The following is a 20,798-nucleotide window of genomic DNA, read 5'->3' on the forward strand; positions in this document are numbered from 1 at the left end:
CGTAAAAAGGTTTATATAAGGAGCATTTACCTAGGATTGACTGCTATTAGAAGAGATTGCATCAAGCCTCTAGCCAATCCAGCTTCCAGCATGACACACTTTCTTTGCAGGATATATTAAATACATTTAGTAGTGTGCAACAGCAATGTAGGAAAAACAGGAACAGCCTACTTGGGGACAGCTGATCAGAGTAGTGGCCCAGATGCATTCTTATAAATTTGTGCAACACCATGCAATAAAACTTCAGTGCTGACCAGGGAAGGGCCTCTGACTATACAATTCTTAGTATTTATATTAGGACAGTTCTCAAACAGATTTGACCAGAGGCAGGGCAATCTATCCAAGGACAGGAGTCACTCGTGTGAATTAATGACAGTGACAGGGATTGTAATGGAGGAATTGGAGAATGCAACATCGTTTTGCTGAAACTGGGAAACCAAGCTAGTAATGCTTGCTAAAATGCTTCCTATGTACATTAAATATGCCAGAAGCATTTTAAAAGCAATTGTTTTGAAGCCCCTTGAGTTATTTAAAGTGTACTGGGATTTGGCAAAGTGCTTCCAGGGAATAACATCCTTAGTATACAGAGATGCTGCAAGATCCCCTACAAAAGAGCTAAAAATACAAACATTATTCTACTTTTATTTCCACAAGGACTCTCTATAATTGAGTGCGTATTATTTATCTGCAAAATTCCAGAGGAAGCTGGATAGTTAATGACTTATACAGTTAAACTGGACCAAGTGTTATGAAACTTGAAGGGGTGGCCTGAGGATAAGGAGTGTATATGCATTAGAAAGGAAGAACAGAAAATAACTGAAATAATGTTAAACAACTGTTTCAGAAGCAAGGAACAATACATTTCAACCTTCAGATATATCATTGTTCCAATATGAAAAGAAAATCTTTCACATTTTTGACTTAGACAGTATAATTTAACAATCTTCTGAAACCTACCTCAGAGTCATCTTTAATGTTGTCATGTTTCCGGGTTGAAGGAATGTAAGGTACTGCAGGGAAAAGAAGAGGATAAATAAAGCTAGATCATCATGGCTACTGCAAAAATGTTAGAAAATCAAAAAAAGAAAGAATAGTGTAGCGGTTCTGGGTGGCAGTTTGCCTTGCCCCATGTGACACTTAGGTGCGACTCTACTTGTTTTCCATAATCTAGGTAGCAGACGCCTAAGAGCACAGTAAAGGAAACCAACCCTAGGATAAGGAAAACATTTCTGGCATTTTACTCTCATATGGGAAGCCCAGAAATATCATCCCCTCCAGCCTTATTTCACAGGAAAGATTGTGGATAGAAGACAAGTAGGAGGTAAGAGTGGTTAAAATGGAGAGAAATCTTGATGTAGAGTATAGTCTATTAAAAAATCTAGTGGGAAAGCTACTAGATGACAAATACCAGGTTATAAAAGTATTTTTGCAGCCTAGTTTGGTGGTAGTTATTTAATACACAAATGGAAGGTAATGAGCAGCGATTTGGGTTTTCTGTTTGCCACAGAAGAACATGGGCTTTCTCCTTTAAAAGAGAAAAACCGGGAACCAGCCTACAGGAGGCTGGTGACAGTGGGACACAGGGGGTGCCTGCCATGGGCATGGGCACATGCACACATGCATATGGCAGTCAAGCAGTGTGGTAGAAAGCAGCTCCTGCAGCTCCCTCCAGGTAAGTTCAGGGAGGGGGAGGAATGGCATAAGCCTCCTAGCCCTGCTGGTGTCCCTCACTCCGTACCTGCAATCCCCTACCCTCCCAGCCCTGCTGGTGCCCCTCACTACTGACCTGCTGGCCCCTGCCCCCAGCCCCCCAGTATGTGAGGAAGGGGGTGGTTGTGTGGGGAATGAGGTGGGTGTGGGCAGAGGTGACGAATGGGGGGAGGCAGGGAAGCATGTGTCCCCCAGATTTCTGTGCCCACAATGGAACACAGGCCTGTAGCCTGGCTGGAGCAGCCAGTGACATGCTGCACTGCCATGGCTGCCAAGGAGAGGTTTCCCCTGCCCACCCAGCAGCAGCAAGGGGGATAACTCTACGTCACTGTACCTCACCTTGGCAGCCATGGTGGCACAGCACTCCCTCCTGTGCCGGGTCCTGCCCGCTGGACCCAGTGGCATCTCCTGACAAGCACTTGTCTGGCCAGGCTACAGCATCACACCCCACTGTGGGTGCAGAAATCTTGGGGGGCACATGCCCCTCCCACTCTCCTCCATGTCACCTATGTCCACACCCACCACTTTCCTCACACACTGAGGGGCTGGGGCCTGGAGGTGAGGCGAGAAGCAGTAGGTTGGGAGTGAGGGGCACCAACAGGACTGGGGGGGTTGTGAGTCAGGAGTGAGGGGCACCAGCAGGCGTGAGGGGCAGGGGGATATGGGTTGGGAGTGAGGGGCACCAGTGGAGGGGATGACTGAGTTCAGAGCAAGGCCCCCCAGCCTTACTGGTGCCCCTCACTTCCAACTCACAGTCATCTACCCCACAGGTGGGGGGCTGGGGGTTGGGAGTGAGGGGCAACGGCATGGGCAGTGCACTGGCATATCAGGACTGCTCATCACCACAAAGTGGGGGGTGGGGGGCAGGGGGGACCCGGACAGCTGCAGCTGGGCCTGCATTCTGGTGAGCGAGAGCGGGGGAGGGAGGTCCTATTTTTCATGATAAAAAAACAAAGATCAAATGCCAAAATATATAAGTATTTATAATAAAGTAAATTCTAATGATTGAGGCACTGGTAGGCTTCCAAACTGTTTTAAAATCATATATCAATAAAACATTGTGTTCAACTGATACCTATATATAGAGTGCCATTTCATTTTATTTGCAGAAAAGACACAGATTTTGGATTTTTTATCAGAGAATTTTGTATTTTTAAACAGAGAAAACCAGGCTCCCTGTTAATGAGACACCCTAATTAGGAGGCTACAGACATAATGCTTAGCGTTTCATTTATGGATAGCTTACTTTTGCTCGTAATGCATATTTTAATGTTACAAATTTACAAATTATGAGTTCTAAAACCCATTAGATGCGTTATCCGTTTTTTAAAAATTCTTACATCCTTTTCATTCTGCTATCTTAAAATACTTGACAAACACTAACTGACAATCCCTGTTTTACATACATGGAAATTAAGGCAGTGGTGGGGACATGCATGATGAGATTTTAAGACCTTCTGGACAAAGACTGCATTTTATCATGTGCAGACAGTGTCCAATGCAGTGAATTCCCTGATCCCTGAAGGAAGTCTCTAGACACTACTGTAATACCAATAATAAATAACAGTGAATGTAGTTACATTTAAATAAGCAGTATTATATATTGTATGCCAATGGGAAAAATACTTACTTCCATCAGTTTCTTCTGAGGGCACGTCAACTTCTTCATTTTTATCATCTAATTGAGGTTCCTGGGAAGGCATGACCGAATCCTAGCAAAAAACTAAAGTTACTGAAAAATTTTCATCAGTTATTGTTTTCTGTTTTATGGTATCTAGTTAGAGCCTCCCAAAGATTTTAGATAAGTCTGTCTTTTTACATTAATAAGTTATCATTAGGAATTTATATCTGAAATTTCCAGGAAAGGAACTAAGCATTGCAGGTACCATATTAGAACATGGACGGTTTGTACTACCTTATAAAGAGACTCTACAAAAAGTTCATCTGCTGTCTGAAATGTGCAGTGTAAACACATATCATGTTTATTAATTCTTTTAAAACTAAGTACAGCATATTTTATAGGAATGTGCAAACTCAAACAGAATTAAAGATCTAAGACTGCCTTATGTGAAACTGCAGCCATGTCTTATAAAGCGTACATGCTTTTGCTTTAGTGTGAATTTATCTTTGCAATCAAAATCATTTGAATATGCTTTGCCACATCTAAAATATGAAATACTTTAATTTGTTCCAAAAGGTCGTCTTGTCATTAAAAAGGATATATATTTTTTTATTTTGATAACAAATTCTGCTGTTGGTCTCAACCATGAATATATGAAAAACCATACAGAATTATTAGAGCACATGCATCAACAAGCAGTTCTCTCTCAAATACAAGCTCCATATAAGTAGACAAAAGAATCAAGCCATCAAGGCAAGGTGCATAAAAGCACTTCAGCAGTGGGAATGATGAGGAAAGAATGGATTTGATTGATGAAGAAGCCACAGAAACTAACAAGAGAGTGGAGATGGGATGCAATATGTTTGGAGAAGGCCATGGATTAGACAGACAGCCATATAAAATTTTGATCCTAGAACAGGAAGGACATTGGAATTAAACCTGCAATATCACCAAGTGTTATATACCAGACATTTTTAAAAAGAGCATATGTCAGCTTCAGATACTCTTTCAAAATTTTAAACCATCTTGAGCTTTTTTTTTTTTCTTTTGCAGTGCAAACTTACCATATGCCTTTTGCAGGTCAGTGGAACAAGTATGTGACAACGTTTATGGACCAGCAATTTGCAGTTGATACACTTGTAGCCTTGCCTTCCGAGACCCCATATCCTTTCACTGCACTGGCCACAATATGCTCTCTAAAAATCAAAAGTTAACATTTATCAAATTCTATCCAATCACCAGTTCTTCTCTAGAGGAAGTTAAATACCTGACAAAAGAAACAAATTTCATAATCCCAATAGAATAATTTAGATTTGTCAGGAATCTGCTTTTAATTGACATTGCTCACCTGAAGGTTTGGTAATCTGCACCTTTAGGAATTCAGTTATTCAAACGCTGCCTCTGATTTTAAGTACCTAATACTTCACACAAAATTGGCTATACCAGTGAAAGCAGGTGCATACTTCTTCAGCATGGTTCAACCAGTGATTTGCACTGAAAAATGGGGCTCTTAGTACTACTCATCTAGCACCATTAACATTAATGACATATTACAGGCATACATAAGGACAAATTATTTGGGAAGAATAACTAAAAACCTAAAAAATTAAAAATGTATTTTCTTTGTCAACTGCACAGTGAAATAATGTTATGTGGGCTAAATGAAATAATTATAAGGTGAGACATGACAACAAAGGTCTTTGGTGGAAGATGCTGACAAAAGTAATCTTCCACAAGGGTTCCAAGTTGGGAGAACAAGACTGCTAATCACACTGGAACAGGGAAGCTGTTGTAGCAATATATAGCAACAATAGAAACCATAAAATACCTTAGCATGTTTCAGTTTTAGGAGGAAGAATTTTGAGGTTAGTGAAATGAGTGACTGCTATCTGACTGAAAGTATAAAGCCTACTGGGTGTGGACTGCTTCCTAACCTCTCCATGAACTGCCACCTTGACAGGGTGGAGAGGCCTGCATGTACTGATGACCCTTAGAGCAACACCATTGGGAGTCTTGTACTCCTGGTCAGGTCAGCCACGATGGTAAGGTCAAAGGTGAGGTATCAGATGAAGAGCAGTCCAACATAACATTAAAGAGCACAATGGTGGAGCAGGCATATGAAGGTATACTTCTCAAAGGCTGTGAAGCCAAATGAAGGTTGCAGTGGAAGAGTAACCCCAGTCCTTCTGGATCTCCTTGCCACTGGACGCAGGTTTCTTCTTCACCAAGATCAGTGTGGTTGCTGGTGTGAAACACCCTCCTCATGTAAAACAAGTTGTGCACAGGCTTCTCCCGCTGGACCCAACATCTACTCATCTACAACCCTTTATTGACCTGTGGGAGTGATCATCCTCAACCATGAGGGATCACTGACAGCAACATTTCCTAATACTCCATAAAATACTATGTTTACCTGGGGCCCAGTGTGAATAATAATGTATATGCGTATCAGATTTGCAAAGTTAAAATATCATTACCACTTCTTTAACAGTCAAACTGATTCCCCCTCTCTCACAAATGGTTAAAAAATCATTCCTTTGCTGATGGAGTTTAATGAATATCTATTTTTTTTTTACTTCAGCCAAATGCTAGAGTTATAACTGTTCAACAGCAAGCCCTGCAACTCAACAAATTGGCAACAGAAATCTGATCCTTACAAGACTTCAAATACTTCAGAAGAAATCCCAAAGCTACTTCATCATGAAATCAAAGGGGGTTTCTAGACATCATCTTGTTAGGCAAGAGTCTGCAAAGTATTTTTCTAGTTGACAGCAGGACAAAATAGCTTTTTGCATTGGTGAGCCAGGACAGGCATGGAGGGCATATGCCCCCTGGATTTGTGCACGGGGCGAGAAAGGGCTGCTTGCTGCGGGCTCGGGGCCAGGGGCTATGGCGGCCTCTTCCCCGTGTGGGAGTGGGGGGCGCTAGGCCAGGGCTGGGTGGGGGCAGAGTGGGCTCAGTTGCACGGGGCAGGCAGCAGCGGTGCTAGGAGGGGTGGCTCTGGGCAATTTGGGGTAGCTATAGTTATAGCAGACGCACCCCCCATCCCACCCCTCCGGCATCCTCTCCCCACCTCCTGCATTCCGGATGAGCCACCCACAGCTCCATCCTGCTCCTAGCCCCGGGGTCACATTCACTGCCCCGGCTGCACAGAGCCTACCTCTGCCCCCACCCTACTCCCCCCCTCACCATGGGAGTCTCACACAGCATTTAATCGGTAACATTATTGGCTACACTGGCCAAAAAATGCTGATAGCCGATAACATTAATTTTCCTTTCACCGGTGCCAATCTGATATCCCTCTGATACATAGATGCACCTCTAACAAACATAATTCTCACTGGAGTACTTCAATGTAACTTTTCCCCTTGAAAATTGAGTCTAATTTTCCTTTCCAATGAAGCCAGATTAGCAGCTTTCCAGTATTTTTTCTACTGCCCAGACAAGAACATAATTGTTTAATTGAAGCTAGATGTTGCAGTCTTACCAGTAGAAATTTAGAAAGGCATTTTCTGAATCAGTGTATTTACTCTAAAGAGCATTCAAAATTTTTTATATAAACATTTACTTCATTTTCTAAGATTGCTGATGGGACTGACCAGCTCTGATTTACACATTTATTTCCTAGGAGCAGAGTACCTAAAAGTAGAGGCCTTCAAAACTTTAGGAGCAATGGAATTAACATTGTTCAGACCCAGAGAAACCAGCTCATTAAAATGCTTCTAACACAACAATGGTAAAGGAATATGGGCTATGGTGACATGCACAGCCTGGGAGTTAGGACTCTTGGTTTCCAGACGAGTGCCCTAGCCACTCAGTTATTTGGTCTAAAACATGGAAAGGCCCGCTGGAGTCAAACACCCTCTAGGTGTAGGTTTTGCACCAATTAAGTTCTCTCTCTCAAACCACTCTAATTAAAAACCACTCTAAATAAGCACCCCTTCACCCTGGAGTATGTGTAGAAATGCCCCAAGGGGCCCTCCACACATGCAGCTAAAGGTGCTATGGGATCTAATGTATGATCCACACAATTGTGCCTCCTGCCATGCCACACATCTATGGCAGGAGGTGCAACTGTGGGATCATACATTAGATTCCATTATGCTTTATTGCCAGTGCAAGGGGAGCTGAATCCCAGGTTTCCCCTGCACCACCAAGAAACAAGCTCCCGCAGTTGGAAGCATAGGTGGCGGAATGGGTGGGGGGGTGAAGACTAACAAGGCTCAGCCCCTGCAAACACAGGGCAGCAGCAGGCATGGCCTTAGGGCAGCCTGGCCACAGGGTCCTGCAGCAAGTGGGGAGGGACAGGCATGCTGAGCTACCCTGTGCACTTGCAGCCAGGATTGCAACTGGCCCAGCTGTAGGCAGGGAAGTTTCTTTTAATCTGCCTTTTTTTTTTATTTCAGTGGGCTTGGGGAGAGGGCAGATCGAGACCCCCCACAGTACAAGAGAGAGTGGGGTAGGGGAAGGGCTAATCATTCACCTCTGCCCATGGCCCGCTCCCTCCTGCACTGTGGGGATTGTCTTATGACCCGGCCTGGCTGGGGCCCCATTCACGGCCTCACTGCTCAGCCCGCCCAGCAGTGGGAAGCACACGGCGGAGCCCGCTGCTTTCGAAGCAGCAGTGGTGAGGCACAGAGGCATGGAGCAGAGGCTGAGCCCAGCTCGCAGCTGCGGCCTGCCCTTGCCTGTGCAAAGATCAGGGGACATGTGCCCTCCCCCGCCTTGGCTGCCCAGTACTGCACCTCTGGAGGAGCTCCCGGCTTTTCATGGGGACCACACGGGGTGAGGCAGGGCAGGTGCGGGGGTTCCAGGGGCTCCATCCCCTCCAGCCCAGCAGTGTAGCCAAGGCTGGCCTCGCTCTGGCCCCCCCTGGCTGGTGCACAGCCAGGGCCTGTATGACCGGGAGGCAGCTGGGGCAGGTGCAGAGGCTGGGAGGTGGCAGAGGCTGGTGTGGCCAGCGCTGGTGGAGCTGGGAGGGAACCCTCTCAGTTGAGCCCCCTCCCACCTACTGAAGTGCCCCATATACTCCAGAGGCTGGGAGATGCAGCTGTTGTGATTTATGGTTGGGAAATAGCAGCAGCCTCAATCTCTCAGCCTCGGGGGTGCCTGAAACCCCCAGGGCTGGGAGTTCATGGCAGCTATGGTCTCCTGGCCTCGGGCATATGCAAAACCCCCGAGGCTGGGGATCACTCCAGCCATGATTTCCTGGCCTCAGGGGTTTCATCTACCCCTGAGGCTCGAAGACCACAGCTGCTGGAATCTCCCAGTCCTAGGGAGTCCATGCATCTTTAAGGGCTGGAAGACTGCAGCTATGCCCCACTGCTATTGGGAAGGTGCTGCTGGAACCCAGTGTCCACAGTTGCTGGGGCTGAGAGTCCCCTTAATTGGAGAAGTAGCAGCCTCAGCTGGGCATGGTGCATCCCTGTGGCTGGGAATCCCATCAGCTGACAGGGCTGCCAGCTGCAGGGGAGACCCTGCTATAAGTGGAAATTAAAGCTTGATAGCAACCAGCTAAAAAGTTAGTACATGTTTTTGAGGTCTAGTATACGTTTTTGAGCTGGTTGGATATTTTTATTGCGTGATAGGTACTTTGCATGTGTAGCTCATCTCAAGGCCTGAATCCTATTCTGTTCAACTGGTATAACAAGTATATCAATGGAACACAATTTGGAAACCATTTTTCACTTGTATTGCCTTTTTCTCAGTAATTCAGTCAGCCATACATGTTGATTTTACCACTTTCAAAGTATTTTTAATAAGGTAAAATGCATTTTAAAAACCATTCCTTTTGTTCTAAAGAAAAAAGAGCTGTCCAAAAATCTTATTCTGCACTTAAAGCAGCTCCCAGAAAAGAACGGAGAAGTTTTTCCAAAGCTGACAAACAGTTTGTTTCATCTAAATCTGTTTTGGGGAGCTGGAATTATTTCAAGAATTTTAGTGAATGCCTATATGGTTTTTTCTCTTTTAGGCGATTAGGAAAAAGTAGTTATTTCTACCACTGCCAAAGTGAAATAATTCATTAAAAGTATGATGGTTTAAATCAGAATGTCTCTTAACTGAGATTGAAATCTATAGAATTAATTGCGCCAACACCAGCAAGTAGCAAGCCTGCCACCCAGTGCTCCCACAGCTTGAAGCACTAGTCAGCTGATGGGCACTCCCAGCCAGCCATGGGAGCGCATCAGCGCGAAGGGTTCCAATGCACTTTCGCGGCTGGGAGTGCTGATGAGCTTACCAGCACTCTCGCTGTGAGAGCACAACAGAGCCCTTCAAGGCTCAGGGGCGCTCCTAAGGTTGGGAACACCAATCTGTTGACTGTCACTCCCAGCTTCAGGAGTGCACCAAAATCTTGAAGGGCTCTGATGCGCTCCTGAGGCTAACAGCAACCACATGTTCAATTTAAGGCGTGATGAGAACCAGCCCCAAAGTTATTACATATATTTTGTGTACAATAACTTTGCGGCTTATTCCCTGTTTTAACGCACCAGTGATTGCCTAAACATATTGTTTATCATGTCTTAAGTATAACGTCTGCCAGGGGCCCAACAGACAGTTCAAAATTCACATCTGTTTTCCTCCAATCATTGCAATTCCTGTCAGTAAGGGACACTCTAAACACACCATGTATTCACAGAGCAAAGTGCAAATAGGAAGGTTTCAGCTTTCTTTCTGTGCTGTTGTTTCCTATTTTACTGTTTGGCCTAATATCTGTTACCATTTGCTTCTGTCAATTTTTAATAAAATTTACTATACTCCGCCACACAGCTTGACATACATGTCACATCAGGTTATCTTGTATCAGCATTGTGTCATTATTTAAATGACACACCAATGTGATATCTGTAATACATGCAGAGAGAAATTTAAGAAGATCTTTTGCTCCCAAGATACTTTAAAAAAAAAAAAAAAAGACTGCAAATCTGCGTATTATTTGCAGATATAGTGATGCACCATACGTTAATGTTATGGTTATACTTAAATCTCAGTAACAAACTAACTCAAGCAAAATCATACTTCAAGTATGGATTTGCCACTAGCTTTTAATTTCCCTCTTTTTCTTTTTTAATTAAAAGTTCCTATTGGGAGATTTTACACACACACACACACACACACACACACACACACACACACACACACACACTCTCTCTCTCTCTCTCTCTCTCTCTCTCTCTCTCTCTCTCTCTCTCTTAGTTTTGCAGGCAGAGTAAGTTGAATGAGCTGAAAAAGGGAATGTTCACATCTGAAAATACCTACTTTTTTCAGATCATAACTCAAAAACTTGCTCACAGCCAAAATAAATGTATGGTTGACTGAAATAACTGTTCCATACTAAACCTGTTTTCACAATCATGAGTTTCACACATTTCTTTGTCCTAAAAATTCTTATTAGTTTCAGCCCAAAGGATTTTGAATAAAATCATTAAAATTATCTCTAATATACAAGCATGAAAAAATAGTGTGCACTATTTTGCACTATTAAAGACTTATTTTATTTTTTGAGAAGACAAACTTTTGTTCAAATAATACAATATATCCAATAATGGCATGTTCATAGGATATTTATTTTTGTACACCCTATTTTCTCATGTTTGCCTGTTAAAATTCTTGCTTTAAATTTGCATAGGAAAGTGGACACTCCATATTAACTCAGTATTTCGAAAAAAATATACTGGCATATGCCAGCAGGAATCCTTGAGCAATACCATAAATACATAATAAAACAGCTCACATTTAAAATTTTACCAATAATGATTCTTGAAATGCAGGTATATGCTGCATTAAATTGTGTCATAAATGTAAGATGCCATTTAGCACATGCATCAACAAAAGGTGGAATGACATTTACTACCAGTATTTCAGTTGGGTTTCTTATAGGCAAAAGATATAGCTGAATCATGAAGCTGAGTAAGTCTAAGATGTAATTAACAGTAGACTTCAAATAAGAGTTGCAACATGTGCACAGAGACTACATTTTACTCACTTTATCCAATGAACTGCCAGACAGTTTGATTTTCACATGCCAAACTGCTGCTTCAGGCCTGGTTTGCTCCCTTGTTCACAGCACATTTTGATACTGAAAGAAACGCTCTCTACTCCCCATTTTCAGGCTCCCTTCAGCCACCACCCTTGCAATCTGAAAAATGGCATCACACTCGCATCTTGCCATCATTCATCGTACTCTTGAAAGCTGCACGTATGCTCTTATGCTCTCTCCTGACTAGACTCATGCAGAACTCCTGATGTAACTTGTTCCAAGCAACAGGACAGTGAAAGTCTGTCCTACCTAGCAAAGCTGCAAGTTAAAGTGTGGCTTTCAGACCCTCATCTGTGGAATCACTGAATCACATGAAGCGAGTGCCTTGCCCAAAATGGTTAAGTCATTTGACTCTTTAGTAGTAAGAGAGGATAGAGCAAATGATCTTTTTCTGGCATTTTCCATCTGGTCTGCTCCAGCACTGAACCCCAATAAAGTCAATGAGGCCCTATGTCAACAGACAGGTTTTCCTGTGTACAGCCAGTTGCAGGAATAGGTCTCAAGACAGGCAACTGATAAAGGGTGCAGGGAAAGTAGTGGGAGGCATTTTTTTTCTTTAAAAAATACAGACCACACCAGCTACACTGCTGCTATCTTTAGAAACCTGACTGATTTCTTGAAAGGAATTCAGGACTAGAGGTCCAAACCCATCCCATCCCTGCCCCCATAAATCCAGAAAGGAAATACAAGCCTCATTTAAGACCAGGGTATCAGAGCAATGCTCATACTTAAACTACAACAACTGTTGGTAAATGGAGAGGAAAAGGGAAAAGTACATTTCCGTTCTGAGAATTGTGTGCATGTTGAAAAGAAAAATTAGAATGGAGACTTTCTGCATTCTTCTGAGACATTGATGGCAACTTACATAGCTCTTTTCTATTTATTTTTTGCCAAATAATAATAATGGAGAGAGCCATACCAGGAGTCAGTTTATTAGCTTAAAAAAAATCCAATAAAATGAATTTTAAGGAAACTATCACAGACTGTGAAAATATCAATTGAGTGAGACTTAAGTCAGATGATGGCGAGCAGTAAGAAATAGGAACAGAGTGGGAGAATCCATTACATACATTTATAATCTTAGGGGTTTTCACTATTCTGTGAAAAGCAAGCATAAAGACTTGCAATTTGCTAACTTATTCTACAAAATACCATACTGGGTTCCTAATCAAGAGTACCTGATATTCACAGTGGAAGAGATAATACTATATAATTGCGGGCACTTTAAGAACGCAACTATGCTAGGTATAGTTTTATACGTCCCAATTCAGTATCTACTTAAAATATACATAATAAAGAAGAAATGGAATAAATAAAGAACTTGTAAACTATGCTGGAAACCTAATGAATTAAAAGTTCAGGAACTAGCAAATGTCCATTTCCTATTTCTAGCAGACAATTATTTGTCAGACTTCCAATAAACTGTTCTTAAGTAATCCAAAAAGTGCAATCTAAATTGTTGTAGAACAAACCATTACATTAACAGAAGTATACATACAGATTTCAACCTCCAAAAGCATTAAAATGAGAAAAAGTGGAAACAATAGGCAATACACTAGGTAGTACTGTATTGTGTCGGTAGTAAATGCTCTAGGTAAGATAATAAAATAATTTCTAATGCATCATCCATCTGATACTTTGAAAGCAGAGTGAATTTTGAAATTTATTGCCTGCCCATAAAAAATCCATTCACTATTGAAAAATCCAGTTTCAGAAGTATATATGCTTATATATAATCTTTAAATATTTGTCTGTTGCTTATTACACATCATACTAGCCTTATTACTAGGTTCAGTTGGATTCTTATGGTGCTACAAGCTTTGAAAAACATTTATTTTTATGGCACTATAGCTGTGAATACATTTAATTTTGTATTGAAATGTATGCTATAAACGAGGCAAATTTGGGCTTGTAGAGAAAATAAAATAATTGTTACAATGAAGTTTCAAAACCTCATGTATTCATTCACTCCAGGCCTAGTGTCATAAACATTTTATTAAATGACACTAACATGGACTTCTAATTAAAATGTAAGTGATATTATACATTCATGATTGCTTCAAAGTTAAACATTTTCACCATGTATTCAGTTATGTATTAAGCCTCTGGGCTGGTATATTGCACAGTATACAGTGTAAATGTACATTACCAATATATGAATTTCACTTCCATTTTCACTGATCTAGGGGCAAGACTCGGGGACTTCAATTTTTTTTTAATACATGTGACGTGATATATATTTTTTTCTCGAATACCAGAAACAAAATCTTTCCAAATAATAGCAAATCCTGATAACATGACTATAAAAGAAATGGCAGTGCTGAACCTAAAAAAATTAACCTACCTCATTATATACAGGATTTTAGGGAATTCTAAAATTGTACCTTGGATCCAGTATATGTGCTGGAATACTCTGGCACAATGAGCTGGGTTAAGGAGGAGTCTGAGTCTTAAAGCTATGTGCTTTTGCTTTTGTGAAGTCAGTCCCTAAATACTGTTGTATCTTGGCTAACACAACAATTTTCTCTTCAATACACCAGTTTTTGCCCTCAATTAGACTAAATCCTAATTAAAGTTCCAAGCATTTTAAGACAGGATATTAAGAATCTTAATCATCATCATCATCATCTATATGAACAATGACAAGACAGCACTAAGGATAATAATTATACTTATAAACAATCATAACAATGCAACGGGGGTTGTGGAGAGAAGCTGAGCTGAAAATGCATGTTAAAATATACACAAAAATGGCTGTTATGAGATTTTAAAAGGAAAAATGTCTATTAACTGTAAGCTGTTGACTCCACCCAGGACTCTAAATAATTCAAAGACTCTTGAGTTTTTCTGGTCTTTATGCTTTGAATAATACAACATTCATATGAAAAAGCATCTTGATTTTCTTTTTCTTTCCCCTGCTCTAAATACAGGAAGAGCATATACTGAAAAAACAATAACTGCAGAGGCATTACTAAAAAACCCAGTATTTTCAGCAGCAGTACTCACTCTGTTAAAACGTTTGGCTTGAAACAGATGCCCATTCACTCGGTACAGCTTCCTCCATCTTCTGGCTCCACGTCGGTAGATTGATTCTAAGAAGGAAATTAAAAAGGTGTAAAGCAGCAACATAGTAGCATAAAAATACCAGATACACTATGTCAAGCAAGTTGTGACTTAGAACAATCTTGGTTTTCTAAACATCGACGCACAGCTAAAATCCCTGCTGACAGAATCAGGTTTTAAAAAAAAAAGAGCCTTAAATGACAGCTTCTGGGGGATGTGCTTTCACCAATGCCTCTCCCTTTTTTTCCTACCCCTCTCTTTTTCTCACATGATTATCATCTTGTTACAGATCCTTGGCTGCTTGCTCTTGCAAGCTCAGGTGAGATGGATAGCTACAGTCAGTTAAAGAAACAGCGTTCCTCTAGAAAACTCGTGATACTGATCTCACTATGTCAGCTTAATGTGTAAACACATAAAGGATGGTTACTGATAATGGTATATATTATGCAATATTTAAAACATTATGAATCTTATGTGCCATACTTTTTGGTCTCATTTCCTCTTTCCCAGAAACTGTTACTCTAACTCTTGTTTCCATGCAAGAAACTGTTCAAATGTGCTTCTGTGATTAATTCTAATATATCCTTTATGTAATTATAACAACTTATTTTAGGTTACCGAGGATTTTTTTCTTAAATGTAAAACTAGACTGCAAGAGGCTGAAGGAGATACAATGTCTATTTTTTTTTTGTAAATGACTTTTTGCACGTTATGTGTATCATATATCTGTGCTGCTTATCGCATGGATTAATGGTTAGAATTACAGTAATGTGTTGGGAAATTAAATGTGCAACACCTAAAATATTAATAGATGAATCATCAGCGTATCTTAATATCTGATTTCCAGTACAGAAAATTAACTTACAAGATTTTTTTATTACAGATTCACACATCTTATATTTAAAGCTACATTAAAGTGTAATACATTATAGCATACAAGTATTTTACATAGGGATCTTAAAGCACTTTATTTCAAACTAAGCACAAACCTAAGCTAGTGTCGTATCATTTGGATCCTCTGAAAAATGTTCTCTATGCTCCCTGTTGCACATTACGCTTAATACGTGATTAACCAGTTAATCACGTCTTAGGTTGTAACCTGGCCACACATTAAAGCCATTAATGGTGTCATAAAATATAGAATAAGCCACACGTTTTTCCACAAAAAATGTGTAATAACTTTGTGGTTGGTTCCTATCATGAAATTAATTGAACACGTGGTCAGGTGCACCTCCTCCCAACCATGGGGGAGAACCACACACTCCAGTGACTGGGAGCCCAGATCAGCTGACAAGGCGCACAGTTCCAGGAAAGCATGGTGCTCCCCTGTGGTTGGGAGCCTTGTCAGCTGATGGGGCTCCTAGTCATGGAGGCACACCTTGTCACATGTTCAATTTATGGCATGAGCACCCCCACAGCTGGGAGCCCAGATCAGCTGACGGGACTCCCAGCTGCAGGATCACATGGTGCGCACTGTGGCCAGGAGCTTGCTACTTGCTGGTGCTGGGGGAGCCTGAGAGCAATACCAGATCTTGCACAAAAATTAAGGCTTGATGGAATCTGATGCATGATCCTACAATCCTGCCGCTTGCCATGTACATGCAGCATGGCAGGAGCAGTGATTGTGGGATTGTGCCTCAGATGATCATGCCTTTACCTGCATGTCTGACAGGGGCCTGTGGGTTTAAGTATATTACAGGGTAGTAAGACCTATTAAAATAAAAATCTCAAGAATTCACTATTCAATTAAAAAAAAAACAATTAAAGCTGCTTTCATCACTGTAATGGAAGCACTGTGGATTATCTAATGGGGAAATTATAACTGCATGATTTTCAAACAAATTGGTCATAAAGTAACACAAATTAGGTCACAGTTGATATAAAACCTGTTTACCTCTTTAAATCTGAAAGTCAGTAAGCAATAACATGAAACCAACTTTTACAGATAAGTATTAACAGGATACTGTAGAAAGTATTAGCCACTGACTCCAAGAAGATAACAAAAGTGAAATATAAACTTTTCGTAAGATTCTCTTCTGCAGTGATTTGAATGCATTTACAACGTATACAATCATTATTGTATAAATATAATTTTAAAAAGTTAACTTTGTAGGATCAATTTGCTTTCTGGTATAACCTACATGCATGCTTTCCTAGGGCACAGACAGATGTGACAATTTCTGCCTCATCTGGTCACAGAAAGCAGTCTATACACATGACCAAATAAAGTATATGGCTGAAGATTGCTAAAAAATGACTGGGTGAAAACGTGAACCCTCATTCTATGTTTTGAAACATTACATGTGGGTTCAGATGAAGACGTTTCAAAACATAGTGTCTTCTGTAACTTGTGTTTGCGCTGCCTCCCAGCCTGTTGCTGTTTTCAGAATGGGAGGAGGAAATGGAGTGGATGGAGTTTGGTCTGGGGCTTTTTCAGCCCCTGTAGAGGATGGAGCAGTATACTGGAGCCCCTCCGAGGTGGGGGGTCTCCAATTCACCCACCTCACCCTCTAGTGCTGACTGGGGAATCCCTAGAATGAGCTCCCTCTGCTCCCTTTCCCCCCTCCCATTCTGAAAATGGGGACAGGCTGGGAGGGCAGAGCCGTTGCCAGGGGAAACCAGCTGTAGGCTCACAGCCAGCAGCTAGATTCCCCTCCCCACTGCAACCAATAATGAACTTCTGTTTGGTCCCAGGGGACTGCTGAAACTCGGGACATTTCCAGCAATGCGTTCTGAGTTAGAGCAGGGAGCTGCACTTATGTTTGTGCCCATAATGGTCACAGCATAGTTAGTCATGCAGCCTTTTAGGTCAGATCTTCAGTTCACTTCCAACTTCCTGACATAAGTTGTCATGTTGCCTTACTCCTCTTTTTAAAAAAGTATCAGCAGCTGCTTCATTGCTTTATAAATTCTCATTTCAAAGGATTAACACTTTCTACTAGGAGTCTAATATTATGTTGATGTTAAGGTGTCTCCTAATCCATCCATCAATCAATCCATCTTGACAACAGGTAGCAAACAGCATTATGTTCTGGATGTTCAACCTGCTGTCCTAAGAAGCATCTAGTGCTTCTCTAGACCTTTATCTTAAGCGTTTCCCAAATTATAAACTTGAGTTACTTACTAATTGATCCACTAAAAAGATACCCTTGGTAATGTACCAAAGAAACAGTTAATATAAGTCAATAGAGTTTTAAAAATATAAACTAAATTAACTCAGTCAGATTTACAAAGAAAAACTGAGACATTACTTACCTTGAAAAAAAAATCCATATTTTATTGAAAGGATTATAAAAATTCATTTTATGATACAATACAGATGGTTGAATTGTGAAGATACTAAGTGTACAGTTCTTGGTAAATTAATTCAAATTGATATTTAGTTCTTCCTATGCAATTTTTTTGGCCTTCAAAAATTAGTAAGTAAATACTATATTTAAAAATATATGTCTTAAATTTATCTTATTTTCTAAAGTGACTCACTTTGTAACAATGGTAAATACACAACTTTCTATTAGTATATAAATAGATAATGAAATAATTTTCCTTTTGTTGGAATATTTTTTAACTCAAAGTCTGAGCTAACTGAAATCACTTTTGGCTGTTTTCTCTTCATATATACTGAGGGAACACTGGTTGTTCATACCCAATCTTTAGGGTTTTTTTGCTGTACAAAGCTAAGGCAGACCAGTTCTAGAAAGGAATAATTTCTGACTACCACATGAACTTCAGCCTTAAATCTAAAATTGCATATTTAAAATCTAAAATTACAAATCTAAATTGCATAACTTTACTTTTACGAGGGGACTCCACTTTGCAAATGTGTGCTGGATCAGGATTTTTCAACAGTCATTGTACCTTGTTTACTAAAATATTACTTGAAAAACTCAGAGCAACTTGAAATCTTTGCATACTGCAGATGCAGTAAACATACCATGGCTAGACTATGCATTTCCTGCATGATGAAATTATGCAAACCATGTGGCTCTTCAAGATCTCCAAATCTCTAAAGATATCCATCTTCTGACTATGAACCTGGTGTAAATGGCTGTCTTTTCAAAATAATGATTCTGAGAAGTAGTAACTTCACTGACTGTCATAATGTCATTGAAGACCTGATCAGATGTTAACAGATTTAACAAAGATGTTTTGTAAGATGCTAGCATCTTACTCCATCAGCATCTGATGAAGCAGATTGTTGCATACAAATGTCCATGCCTCTCAGTACAAGTTAGGCTCCAAGGAAAGGTGTAATAGGATTTGACACTCGATCCACACAGTCACTCCTCCTGCCATGTCACATGGGCATGGCAGGAGGTGCGACTGTGGATCCAACCATACACTCATGGCTGGTGCAGGGGGAACCCGAGATCACGACTCCAGGCTCCCTCTGCACTGGCCAGTAGTGAGTTCCCATAGCTGGCAGTCCTGCAGCTGACAGGGCTTGCAGCTGCAGCAGTACGCCATGTGCTCCTGAGGCTGGGAGTCCTGTTGATGAAGCTTGGAGAGGTATTAACTTCAGCTGCAAGACTCCCTCCCACCTGTGGCAGTGCACTAGCTGCTGTTGTGGCTGCCAGCTCCATCAGCCTACCAGGCTCCCAGTCAAAGGGGAGTACCTGGCCTCATGTTCAATTAGTGCCATGATAAGAATGAGCCACAGTTATTACATATTTTTTTGCAGCTTATTCCTTGTTTTATCACACCATTAATTGATTGAATGTGTAGCTTGGTCACAACTTAAGACGTGATTAACTGGTTAATCATATTTTAAGCGTGACATGTAGATGGGGCCTAAGGTGCTGCTCAGCCTTACCTTCACTGCCTGCTTTATTTTCATGCAAGCATTTGGTGTTCCTATTTTTTTCACTCTATGTTCAGAGCAACAGACTTCTACAAATCAACTGCCTTATCTCATACCTTGCACCAGAATCCCTGTTCCCTTTTTTCTAGTGTTTCTAACTCCATATTTATTATAAACAAATTCAATCCAATCTCTGCTGTCTGTTTATCTTCTGCCTTTATGACTTTGTATAGGACTTTTTTATTAGCTAGTATAGTTCTTTCACAGCCTCCTAACACTCATTTGGCAGCAGTTTTCTACTAACCACTGTCCTTTACAAAAGTCATGCACAACCATGCTTTTTTTAGCATGAACATCAGCTAAATGTCAAAGAATTATTGTATTTGCTTGAATCCAAGATGCACCCCCCCACCACATGGGGGGGAGTCTCATCTTAGATTTAAGTACTGGGCTGGGGCAGGTGGTAGCTCAGCTCCAGCCCCAACCCCAGAGCCAGAATTGAGTTGCTGCCTGTTCCAGGCTGAACTGGGCTCATGCAGTGGGGAAGGGGACTTGCTGTTGGGGGGTCCCTCTTTCCCTGATGCTGCTTTCCCCACCACAGCTGTTTGAGAACAAAACAACCTTCCACTAATTATATTCTACACATGTAAAAATATTAACAAATTTATAATTTTCCATGTGTATAACCTAATAACTGGGGGGGGTCATTTTAAATACAAAGTTGTCTTAGATTTGGGTAAATATGATAATTAGTTTGTCATTAAACTTTTCAGATTTCCTGGACCTGGTTTCATTAAAAGGGCAATAAGCTAATGGCTATAGAAAAAAATTAGAAAAAACATTCTTTGGAGATTTCTTTACGAAAATGTTCTCTCTCAAGGAACATTCCCAACAGGATCAAAATATTCCTTAAAATTTTAATAACGTTGTCCAGAAGTTTTGAATCCTCTTTATGCTCCCACTGGAATTTTTTGCAAAACACAAATACTATTGGGCCTTCCCCACGTAACAGCATTTCTCCCTATTACCACTTGCTTTCAGGAAGATTTGGAAACCATGTAACTGCTTCCTTCAGTTTTCTGGCAACTTTCTTTCTAAACTGAGTGATTTAGGTGGCATCATTGGATCGGTTTTTGCCAAAGCACTCATTTTTAGTCCCATGGAAAAAAAGACGAAACTTGTTAATAGTTTCATAGTTAGTAGGGTCAGAAGGGACCTGAGCAGATCATCAAGTCTGACCCCCTGCCATGGCAGGAAAGAGTACTGGGGTCAAACGACCCCAGCAAGGTGTTCATCCAGCCTTGTCTTAAAGCCCCCCAGGGGGGTAGGAGCCAGCACCACCTCGCTTGGAAGTTGGTTCCAGATCCTAGCCGCCCTAACCATGAAGTAGCACCTCCTCATGTCTAGTCTGAAGCTACCCTCTGCCAGCTTGTGACCATTATTTCTAGTCACTCCTGGTAGTGCTCGGGGGAACAGGGACTCCCCCAATGCCTGCTGGTCCCCTCTGACTAGTTTGTAACAGGCCACTAGATCCCCCCTCAGCCTTCTCTTGTGGAGGCTGAACA

The 20,798-nt window shown here is 41.2% G+C and overlaps 1 protein-coding gene across 2 annotated transcripts in view; it reads right to left on the reverse strand.

The window, feature by feature from the left end:
- The window catches only part of PRKCZ (protein kinase C zeta), a 276,277-nt gene that overhangs the window by 69,939 nt on the left and 185,540 nt on the right, over positions 1-20,798 (reverse strand). For both annotated transcript variants that reach the window (XM_019511684.1, XM_019511685.1), the window contains 4 exons: positions 14,376-14,461; positions 4,396-4,527; positions 3,341-3,422; positions 958-1,010 (listed from right to left, as the gene is read on the reverse strand). In XM_019511684.1, the coding sequence (XP_019367229.1) occupies positions 958-1,010; positions 3,341-3,422; positions 4,396-4,527; positions 14,376-14,461 (353 nt within the window). The remainder of the gene's footprint in view (positions 1-957; positions 1,011-3,340; positions 3,423-4,395; positions 4,528-14,375; positions 14,462-20,798) is intronic.

Source organism: Gavialis gangeticus, unplaced genomic scaffold (genome assembly GCF_001723915.1).
Source record: "Gavialis gangeticus isolate Ggan-Ray unplaced genomic scaffold, GavGan_comp1, whole genome shotgun sequence".
NCBI lineage: Eukaryota > Metazoa > Chordata > Crocodylia > Gavialidae > Gavialis > Gavialis gangeticus.